At 40.1% G+C, this 11,422-nt stretch overlaps 1 protein-coding gene across 1 annotated transcript in view; it reads right to left on the reverse strand.

The window, feature by feature from the left end:
- Window positions 1-2,992: 2,992 nt before the first annotated feature.
- nuak2 (NUAK family, SNF1-like kinase, 2) overlaps window positions 2,993-11,422 on the reverse strand; it is a 13,817-nt gene continuing 5,387 nt past the window's right edge. The window contains exons 2-6 of the mRNA XM_016531441.1: window positions 10,285-10,405; window positions 10,047-10,198; window positions 7,233-7,298; window positions 5,471-5,723; window positions 2,993-4,364 (exon numbers count right to left, since the gene is read on the reverse strand). Coding sequence (XP_016386927.1) covers window positions 3,370-4,364; window positions 5,471-5,723; window positions 7,233-7,298; window positions 10,047-10,198; window positions 10,285-10,405 — 1,587 coding nt within the window. The 3' untranslated portion in view covers window positions 2,993-3,369. The remainder of the gene's footprint in view (window positions 4,365-5,470; window positions 5,724-7,232; window positions 7,299-10,046; window positions 10,199-10,284; window positions 10,406-11,422) is intronic.

Below are 11,422 nucleotides of genomic sequence, written 5' to 3' on the forward strand. Positions count from 1 at the left end.
ATGGCAAGCGCTGAATATTTCTTGCATACTAATTAGCAAATTTACATGTGATAAAAAATAATGCAAAAAATGACCCCAAATAATCTCAATTGTCTTTGCGTGAAAAAGTTTTTTCTTTATTTTGGGGTAAAATATAACCAGGATATTTTTTGGTCAGGATTAATGACCTGAATCATCTGGAAAATGAACTTCAGATATTAAAAGAAACAATAATTTAAATGATCTGCATCCCAAAACACATTTAATACTTCACACCATAAGTATATTTTTCAGGCATTGTTAGTTTATTATCGTTAGAGTTTATATATATATATATAAGAATTAGTTGTTATTTTTGTATTTTCCATTTTCATTTAGTTTTATTGCTCATGTTGCATTTATCAGTTTTAATTGATACAATTTAGTACATCAAGTTAAACTGAACCAAAAAAATTATAAATGTTGCATTGGCAACTAGCTGAAATAAAATCAAGTTTACTTTTTTAATACTTTATTTTATTTCAGTTAACGTTTAGTGTATTTCAAGTAACCAAAATGTTTTTATGTTTATGTTTTGATTAACTATAAAGACCCTGGTAGTGGGTCATGCTACCACTTCAAAAGACCACAGACACATTTGTTGCATACTATTTGCCTTAATTACTTTCAAATACACTTAAATTATGAAAGCTGCAACACAGCTCTCACATACTGTCGAGTATGAATGTGATTTAGGGTTATCCAGGAGACCGTGACGGGTACAGAAGAACCGACAGCCAGAGAGTCAGAGTTTTATTGTTCCACTGAGTCAAAGAGACACCAGGGCAGATAAATCAACATTTGGGCTAAGCCCCCAATGTTTATACTGTCTGGCTCCGCCCCTGATTGAATCGCGATTGGTTTAGCATCTGAACCCATTTGAATCGTCGCATATTTGAATCGTTAATCATTACATTCGATGACTGAGCCAGACTCTCTCTGTGCTCCAGGTGTCCCTGCGCTCCTGTTTCTCGTCGCTGGAGGAGACCATCAATCGGGTGCTGCCGTCTCCACCCGAGCAGGACCTCCCGCTCTGACAGCTGGATGCATCAAACCCTCTCCAGCCAATGGATTCTAGTGTTTTCCCGCTTATTGTTGACGGTTCCGGTACATTAGCGTTTGTTGGTGATGTTCGCATTAGTTTTAACGTCGCAGACGTTCTGCACCCAAGCAAATATTTGCATTGTCAGGAAACCTTCGCCCTGTCAAACACACACACTGCATGATTTCACACGACATTTATTTCATGCGCTGCTCTTAGACTCGAATGTATGTTATTGATAGACTCCTTTTCAATTTTAAAGACATGTATGTGTGAAAATAAACAGCATTGATGTGGATGGTGAATGGTTTTAATGTGCTGGTTTAAGCAGAAATGCCCTGACCCTGAAGTCAAAAGATCAATAGAATGGTTTTGCATTAAGAAAATGAGCCTGTTCTTCATCATGCGATTCTTTTTAAGATTAGATTTTAATTAAAACTAGCATAAATTAAATTCTGAACCACAAACACTACCATGATATATACTGGCATGGCAAGCGCTGAATATTTCTTGCATACTAATTAGCAAATTTACATGTGATAAAAAATAATGCAAAAAATGACCCCAAATAATCTCAATTGTCTTTGCGTGAAAAAGTTTTTTCTTTATTTTGGGGTAAAATATAACCAGGATATTTTTTGGTCAGGATTAATGACCTGAATCATCTGGAAAATGAACTTCAGATATTAAAAGAAACAATAATTTAAATGATCTGCATCCCAAAACACATTTAATACTTCACACCATAAGTATATTTTTCAGGCATTGTTAGTTTATTATCGTTAGAGTTTATATATATATATATAAGAATTAGTTGTTATTTTTGTATTTTCCATTTTCATTTAGTTTTATTGCTCATGTTGCATTTATCAGTTTTAATTGATACAATTTAGTACATCAAGTTAAACTGAACCAAAAAAATTATAAATGTTGCATTGGCAACTAGCTGAAATAAAATCAAGTTTACTTTTTTAATACTTTATTTTATTTCAGTTAACGTTTAGTGTATTTCAAGTAACCAAAATGTTTTTATGTTTATGTTTTGATTAACTATAAAGACCCTGGTAGTGGGTCATGCTACCACTTCAAAAGACCACAGACACATTTGTTGCATACTATTTGCCTTAATTACTTTCAAATACACTTAAATTATGAAAGCTGCAACACAGCTCTCACATACTGTCGAGTATGAATGTGATTTAAGGTTATCCAGGAGACCGTGACGGGTACAGAAGAACCGACAGCCAGAGAGTCAGAGTTTTATTGTTCCACTGAGTCAAAGAGACACCAGGGCAGATAAATCAGGCACTTTGGCAAATAAACATGCATGAACTCGAACAAAATATAACACCAAACAGAAGAACAACACCTCATTACCTGGGTTATCTCAAACCGTGACACTCTTACAAATACTGTATGAAGAGTTTAGATTTACTGATGAAGCCCAAACACCCCGCTATGACACCAAAACACCCTTCCATCCCATTCCTAAATAGTTGTAACCACACAATTGTTAACATCCGGTAAATCTCACCATTTCAACACGTTTCTCGAAGACAGCGCTTTTAGTTTAATCTTATTCTGAAAGGTCACGTTGTGTTTTACCATCCTAATAAACTGCGACATGGACGCAGTTCAAACACTCCTATCTGCACGATTCTTATCATGAAACAGACGCAAAACTAAAGTCTGGACTACATAAAGTCATAAACAGACAGTAGTTTATTGTATCCGTGCACCTGTGAACTCTGAGCAGATAATGGCATGTTTTAAAAGTCAGAAATTGGCGGGAACGATCTTCACTTTAGTCAGTCTTTGCACTGGGAGTTTTCGCAGTATCGTTGTTGTGTTCTACCACCAGTATTCACCTTAAAAACAAACTGAACTCACAATGGTTCTGAACTTTATCATGAGTCATCTTTGGTATTTTTATTTTTTTTGACTAGCCAACACCCTAAACAGTCATTTAAAAACATTTCAAAGAATAACCAGTGAGTTGTTCATCACTGGGAGCAAGGCAGCTGACGAAATAAAAGGCACTTTTCTCAAACCAAGTCTACATTATAAAAACCACTGTTTTGCATGTTGCACAAACTGCTGTTCCCTCAGAATGAAATGCATGTCCTAAACAGGACGTCCTGTCCTCTACGAAAGCCCATTTCCTGCTGGGCCTGAAACCATTCCCTGACCACTCGTTGTCTGGCATTGCTCCAGAACATTTCCAAGTACGTTCCTTGTTTCCAACCGGCTTCCTTTTCAAAGCGCAACTGGAGTTGCGTCATCTCTGCACATCGTAGTCCCTGTGCGTTTCAGCTTGTGGTTGCTCCCAAGGCTTGTTTGTAAGTCTGAGTGACGTTTTCGCAGTCAGAAATTGAAAACACGCTATCGGACACTCCTGCGCGGTAGCAGGCCATGTCCATTTCCCAGTGTCCCTGGTACTGAGACTCTTCCCTCAAGTCGAGGAGATTGTCAGCGGACACGCATCCTCGCATCCTGCGTCCACTTGCTGGTCGCTCCATTGGGGCGACTGGAATCTCGCGGTCAGGTAGGTCAAGTCTGTCGAAGGACTCAGAGGAGAGGATGCTATCCTCGCTGATCGCGCCGCTCGGTCGGGATCTGTTGACCACCGTTGGTAAGGAGGGTGCAAGCTGGTCCAGCGAGCCAAATTCCTGCAGGCCGCCGGAAAACTTGCCGTGCCGTTTGAGGATGCCCTTGGGGTGTGGCTCTGGGTTCCCAAGAGTCTCTCCGGAGCTCTCCGGAGAAGAGGAATAATAGCCTGACTCGCTTTCCGAAGGCTTCTTCAGGATGCCTTTAGGGGGTGGAGGCAGGACAGATGGCGCCAAAGCATTCTGGCTCTTCTCCTCCAAGGGTGTAGCCTGGGAGTCACTGGGCGCTTTCTGTTTAAGACTTCCCCGCTTCTTTAGAATTCCTTTAGATGGGTGAGGAGCTTCCTGCATGGTCTGCGAGACGTTGTTTTCTTTGCGCGACCTGCGTATGGAGCGCTGTCGCTGGACCGGTTCTCCTCCGATGGCCCCGCCTGTCCGCAACAGGCAGCGCATCTTAGAGCTGCTCTCCAGAAGAGGGCGAGAGGTGCGGCGTAGCCAGTCCGCAATACGAGTCGGGCCACCGGTTTGACATGCAGCGGCCGTATGTCCTGGATCCTGATGCGCAGCTGCAGGTTCACTCTGAGCCAGTAGAGGGAGCTGATAGCCCCAGTTGAGCCACCAGTGACCCGCGATCTCCTCCAAAGTAGCTCTACGCACTGGGTTTACCATCAACATCCAACGGATCAAACCACACGCATCTGTGGGGCGACAAAAAGGATTAGGATGCTACAAATGTATGGCCTACAACAGGGATGTCCAGTCTTGCTTCAGGAGGGCCACCTTCCAGTCGAGTTAGCTCCAGCTCTAATTAAACTTGCACAAGCCAACTAACCCATGTCTTCAGGATCACTAGAGGCAGGTGTGTTGGAGCTAATCTCTGCAGGAAAATGGCCCTCCAGCTACAGGACTGGACACCCCAGGCCTACAACATCACAGACTTCAAAGCTGCATTCAAACAGACTGGTGTGTGGCTTCTGGAAGTCATTCTTTTTCGGTAAGAGTTAGCCACGTGAGGGACTGTTGGAAATGCAAAGCAGGTGTATCCATGTGGCACAGTTTCAAAGTTTTATGTAACTATGCAAATGATCAGCAATGCAGTGTTTTGACTACTAATGGGAATGAAAGCATGGGAGCACAAACAGTGCACAGTATCCCGATACGGTGTTTCCCAACCCTGTTCCTGGAGGCACACCAATCATACACATCTTCGAACTCTTCCCAATCAAACACACCTGATTCAACTCATCAGCTTGTTAGTAGAGACTCCAAAACCTGAAATGGTAAGGGAGACATCCAAAATGTGTATTGTTGGTGTGCCTCTAGGAACAGGGCTGGGAAACATTGCGTAGCAAGGTTAGTTCACGTTACTCTGGGCAGTTTCGCGGTTATCTGTAATGTAGGGACATAGCTAAAAATGATGCATGGAAAACCATGTGAGAAATTGGACCTCATCAAAAATGTTAAATCAACATTAAAACAGCCACTACAACCAACATCATGGCAACCAGACAACCTCCAGCAATAAAGTTGCTGCCGCTGTGCACTCAACAGTCAGAACTCAAATTTATGAGACTGCCATGCAATGGTCAACAGATGGAAGGCTATCTGCTATAAAGGCTTATCTGCTAGAAATAGATAAGCTCCATCTATAAAACTTCTACATGGCATGGTTGAAAGAGCCAAGTCTGGACCTTTGACAAACACAGTAAACCAGTTTCGTCCGTTGGTTTAAAAATAGGGCAAACAGTACACAAAGGAGGTCTCTTGAGTTTCGGTTGTCTTCTATATCGTTTAAGAGCCTCACCAGATGGTTTGGTGGGTTTGCGGAAGTTTCCAGTGCTGATCTGCTGGACCAAGTTCTTGTGGTCTTGTCCGTCGAAAGGCATGGCTCCATGAACCAGAGTGTACAGCAAAACGCCCAGAGACCAGCTGTCCACCTCCGGTCCTCTGTACGGCCTGCCGTTCACAATCTCGGGCGAAGCATACAGAGGACTGCCGCAGTACGTCTGCAGGAATTTATCACCCTGGTACAGGTTTGACAACCCGAAGTCAGCGATCTGAAAAACAGACAGTGGTTTCAGTGATTCCCATCTAGCGGTCGTTGGCCTTTCGCTCTGCCAGTTTTATAGCTGAAAGTAGATTTATGCCGTTATCTCACGCAAGTTTCAATAGGGTGCTTGTCTTACGGCGTCTTGTTTAATAAACAGAAGTATCAGAGATAATGTTTCAAACAGACTATGAAAGTCGCGACAGAGAAAATGGCTTTAAAGGTTGTTCACCAAAAAATTAAAATTCTGTCATTAATCACTCACCCTCGTGTTGTTCCAAGATGAACGAAGGTCTTACGGGTTGTAAGACCTTCGTTCATCTTCAGAACACAAATTAAGATATTTTTTATGAAATCTGAGAGCTCCCTGACCCTCCATAGACAGCAAAGATATTACCACGATCAAGGCACAGAAACGTAGCAAGGACATCGGTAAAATAGTCCATGTGACATCAGGGTTCTACCGTAATTTTGAAATATCTTAATTTGTGTTCTGAAGATGAACGAAGGTCTTACGGGTTTGGAATGAGATGAGGGTGAGTAATTAATGACGGAATTTTCATTTTGGGGTGAACTATCCCTTTAAGGCCCGTTCACACCAGGAACGAAAACTACTGTATAAAGATAACTATACAAGCGTCCACACCAGCGGACGATATCGTCTGTTTATTCTCAGCGCACGCTCGTCTACCTCTTTAAATTCTCGAGCTTGCGACAGCAGGATTGATTATGATTGGCTGTCAATGTTTGTATCGTTCATCAGCTGGAAAAAAATCGTTCTTAAAGTGATTCCAACTATTTCGTTTCTCTGTGCCTTTATCGTTGTGGTGTGGACTCTTTTTAGAACTATATCTTTATCGTTATCGTTCTTGGTGTGAACGGGGCTTAAGACTCTCAAAGGTCTGTCCAGGTCTGTTCAACAGTTTCCAATAAGGTTGTCCAGTCCTGATCCTGATCCAGTTTATCTCTATTCCTAATGAAACACAAAGCTACTCAAGGTCTTCAGCAGTGGCTCCCAATCCTGGTCCTGGAGAACCCCCAACAAGGCACGTTTTTGACTCAAAGGTCTGTCCAGGTCTGTTCAACAGTTTCCAATAAGGTTGTCCAGTCCTGATCCTGATCCAGTTTATCTCTATTCCTAATGAAACACAAAGCTAATCAAGGTCTTGAGCAGTGGTTCCCAATCCTGGTCCTGGAGAACCCCCAACAAGGCACGTTTTTGATGTCTTTTTTATCTGACGCGCATTTGAGGCCTTGGAGTCTTTACTACGATACGATACGGTACAAGGTACGATACATTGGGGGTTCTCCAGGACCAGGATTGAGAACTACTGGTCTTCAGGATTACTAGAAACATCCAGGCAAGTGTGTTTGGGGCACACTGGATTGGACACCCCAGGTTTACTACATAAATTAATAATAAAACAAACATTTATTCTGCTGATCATTCTTAAATGTGGTCCAATGATCTAGTTGTAAAACCTTCGCAAATTAAAAATTAATTCTGTCCTGAACTTACCTTTATATTGCCGTTGTCGTCCAGCAAGATGTTCTCCAACTTCAGGTCGCGATGAACAATACCGTTCTGTTGGAAAAAACGGAGATATTTAGAAACCACACCCGTCGATTTTTGTAAATCTGATCCGACTTTAGATTCTAAATAGATATAGCCCAGAAACGCAGCAAGGACATCGTTAAAATAGTCCATGTGACATCACTGGTTCAACCGTAATTTACGGAGCTACGAGAATACTTTTTGTGCGCAAATAAAACAAAAATAACGACTTTATTCAACAATGTGTTCCGAAGATGAACGAAGGTCTTACGGGTTTGGGCGAGTAATTAAAGACAGATTTTTCATTTTTGGGTCAACTATCCCCAGTATTGGGGAGTAACTAGTTACATGTAACGGAATTACGTAATTTAATTACAAAATAAATGTAACCGTAATATGTTACAGTTACTGTGAAAAATGTGTAATTAAATTACAATTACTTTTGAAAATGTTCTGAAAATCAGATTTTTTTCACCCACATACAGACTTAATTGACTTCTTTCATAAATTGCATTGACTGCTCTAAAATATGAGACACCAATGTTTCAGGAGTTTAGGACACAGAATAGGATGCATGCTTATTTGATAACTGTTTTATATTTCCTATTTGGGGTTATATATATGCTTTATTTTTTAAGATTAACAGTTTTTTCCAAGGCATTGTTAGATGCCAGTGTTTCTTATAATAGCTATCTAAAGATTTGATTTCAAAAACAGTATTATAGCTATTAAACTATCTTGTTACGGTTTTAAATCTGTATTTAATCTCACAAAATTGACTCTTATGACTGGTTTTGTGGTCCATGGTCACATTTTGGTTTACCTATGCTTTATTTTTTAAGATCAACTGTTTTTCCAAGGCTAGATTGTTAGATGCCAGTGTTTCCCGCCGCCATAGCCATGCAAAGATTTGATTCCAAAACCAGTATCATAGCTATCAAACTCTGTATTTAACCTCAGAACGTCTGACAGTAATCAGTGTGGAGTGCTACTTAATGTTTCAAAATGATTAACCGTTGAAAACATTCGTTAGAAATGTAGAAAAGTAATCAGTTACATTAATAAAGTAACTGAAAAGTTACACTACTTGTTACATTTTAAATGCGGTAGCTAGTAATCCGTAACCTTCCCTTTAATGAATGATCCAGTGATCGACGACGTCACTTTGTTTTAAAATTTAAGTTTCACTCTTAAACACTTTCCTGAAAATCCCCAGACTTTCCTCTGATTCCCCAACACTCGATCTCTAAATACAGACTCGCGTCAGAGCTGGAATGCGAGTCTTTCGTGATTGTGTTTCTCTGCAGGAGGGCAACGCCTCATTTAACCTCGCAACAAAAGCTCTGCAGCCACGCCTGCGACTCTCAAAGACGCTTCCAGCCGAGGTTTGCTCTCGGAGCTCTTGCTGTGTTTGGTAGTGTGCGTTGTGTGAAACTGGAGCGTTTCTCTCGGACGCTGCGCGGTCATGCGGAGGCTGATGCGCGTTATGCAACCCCAGAGCCTTCCCATAGTTCTCCTGACTGGGAGAAATGCTCACATGACGTCTGACTAATATCTAGTCTGGCTGACCTCTGCAGTTGACAGATATCTGCTAAACTAAACCCCTAAAACTGCACCCATAACAAGCTAAATGTGTTAGCGTTATAGCGGTTATAGCCACTGTAGACGAGATAGCACAGGATAGAATGACTGATAAACTGGTCAATCAAATCAAAATTGTATCATTACTGTACCATTGTAGCTTTTTATTATTTTGAATTGGTAAATAAAAATAAATGCAATTTTTAAAAAGCTTTCAAGTTGTATTTTTGTTGTGATTGTCTTTTTAAAAAATGTATCTACATAATTATGCATTTTTATTTTAGTCTTAGTTTTATTAGTTTTAGTACTTAGACTAAAAAATTAGAAATGTTAAAAAAAATGTTTTTTTAAATATTTTAATTTATTTCATTTACCTTGGACATTAATAAACAGAAATTACAGCAGTGTTATTTTAAACGTCACGTAACACGATAATATAGTTTTTAATTATTATTTTTATTTTTTTATTTTCAGTTTTTAATTTTACGTTTTAATTTTGAAGTTTAAGTTCATAAGTTTCTTGTCTTTATAGTTTTAGTCATTTCAGTACTTAATTATAGCTATTTTAGTACTTCAACTTAAACTAAACAGAATTTAGAAACGTTGCAAAATAAGCGATAACTGGAATAAACTAATTCCTTAACATTTTAATTTATCTCCGTAACCTCAGACATTAAAGAATAGAAATTACAGCAGTGTTATTCTAGTATTATTAGTATTTTAAATGATTAAAAAAAAATTTGTTTACAACGTTAGTTACATTTTTTATTTTTACATTTAAGTTTGTAATTTTGTTGTGTTTTTTGTAATTTAAAAAAAAAAAAATTCTATTTAGTTTTTATCCGTTTGTATTTCCGTTTAACTAAATGTTTCTTTATATATACTTTAATTTCAGTTAACTTTTATTCAATTTCAGATAAATTATGACGGCTGATATTATACGTACGTTTTACTTTTAAGTGAGATTCGAAGTGGATCAAAACCAAAATGCGTTCTTGTCTTACGAACAACGCTGAACTTTTTTGATCCACTTCAAATGTATTTAATAGCATCATCAAACCTTAAGCTTCAATCCACTGAAACCAAGCATCAAAACATTGCATTGTATTTTAAAACATTTTGCAATAGGAGATAACTCTATAGAAACAGAACGGGTTTTAACGCTTGGATTAGAAAGAAAGAAATGTGTGTTCTGACCCGGTGGCAGTAATGTACGGCAGAGACGATCTGTCTGAAGAAGTGTCTGGCTTGGCTCTCAGAGATGCGCTGTTTGTCGCAGATGTAGTCGTACAGATCTCCTTTACTGGCGTACTCCATCACGATCACGATCTTCTCCTTGTTCTCGAACACTGAAACACACAGTCACATCACTCTCAGCGGTGGAGCACACTGACGCGTCTGCGTGTCTGGATCGGAGCGCTCTGTGGATCCGTACCTTCATCGATGCTGATGATGTGCGGATGAGCCAGAGACGACATGATCTCGATCTCGCGCCGGATGTGCATCAGATCCTGCTCGTCCCGGATCTTCTCCTTACGGATCGACTTTATGGCCACCTGGAGAACGAGAACGAGACCGAACACCAACATCACAGGCCTGCCGGAGTCACAGTCGTTACGATTATATCTGACAGATGTATGAGAAAATCCAGCATTTCACACAAACTCAAAAGTAGGGTTGGGTACCGAAACCCGGTACCAATATGGCACTGGTACCTATGTAACCGGTATGTACTAGAGCCGAATCTAGTCACAGAATGAGGCATATGTTCCATAGGCTACTTTAAAAAGAATACATCGATTAGCAATGGATTATAAATATACTTAGGCTACGTCCACACGAAGCCAGAGCTTTCCCTATCCGATCTTTTTTCCCCCTCGTCTCGAGAAATATCTGCGTCCACACGAAACCGACACAAAACGATGTAGTATTCATGCCAGACCAGCATGTGGCGCTGTAATTCTGCCACAGAGATACACTAAAAACGGAGAACTGTGCGCATAAACCTTGCGCGCGGTATACAAACGAACATGGAACAATACATTTATTAATCTGTGTCAATGTTAGTTAATAAAAAGACAATCGTTCAATGTTTGTTCATGTTTTTGTTGCTGTTACGTGACATAGCGGCGAGACGTGAGCTGATAACGCCATCGTTTCAGAAATATACGGATTCGCTGTCCACACGAAAACGCACGGGCGGCGTTCTCAGATTTACCCACTCTGGGACCCGGTTTCAAAAAATATCCGTTTCACCCAAAACGCCGGATCCGTGTGGACGAAACGCCTATACGATACAAACGGACATGGGGCCTTAATTATTATGTAAATACCAGAGATGGCTTGAATAGCACAGATAAACTATATTGTCGCAGTCGAGTGTTTATTGTCTTTGTTTTATCATTCAAAACGTTTATATGTTCTGTTTACTCAGTTACAGATATAATAGCGATGTCTTCGTCCATATAAGGGATTTCCTGGAGGGTCATGAGTTAAAATCAACCATTAAAATAATCACAATATTTACTATTATATGTGACCCTGGAGCACAAAACCAGTCATAAGGGTCAGTT

This window comes from Sinocyclocheilus rhinocerous, unplaced genomic scaffold, assembly GCF_001515625.1.
Source record: "Sinocyclocheilus rhinocerous isolate Xijiao unplaced genomic scaffold, SAMN03320098_v1.1 scaffold223, whole genome shotgun sequence".
Taxonomy (NCBI): domain Eukaryota; kingdom Metazoa; phylum Chordata; class Actinopteri; order Cypriniformes; family Cyprinidae; genus Sinocyclocheilus; species Sinocyclocheilus rhinocerous.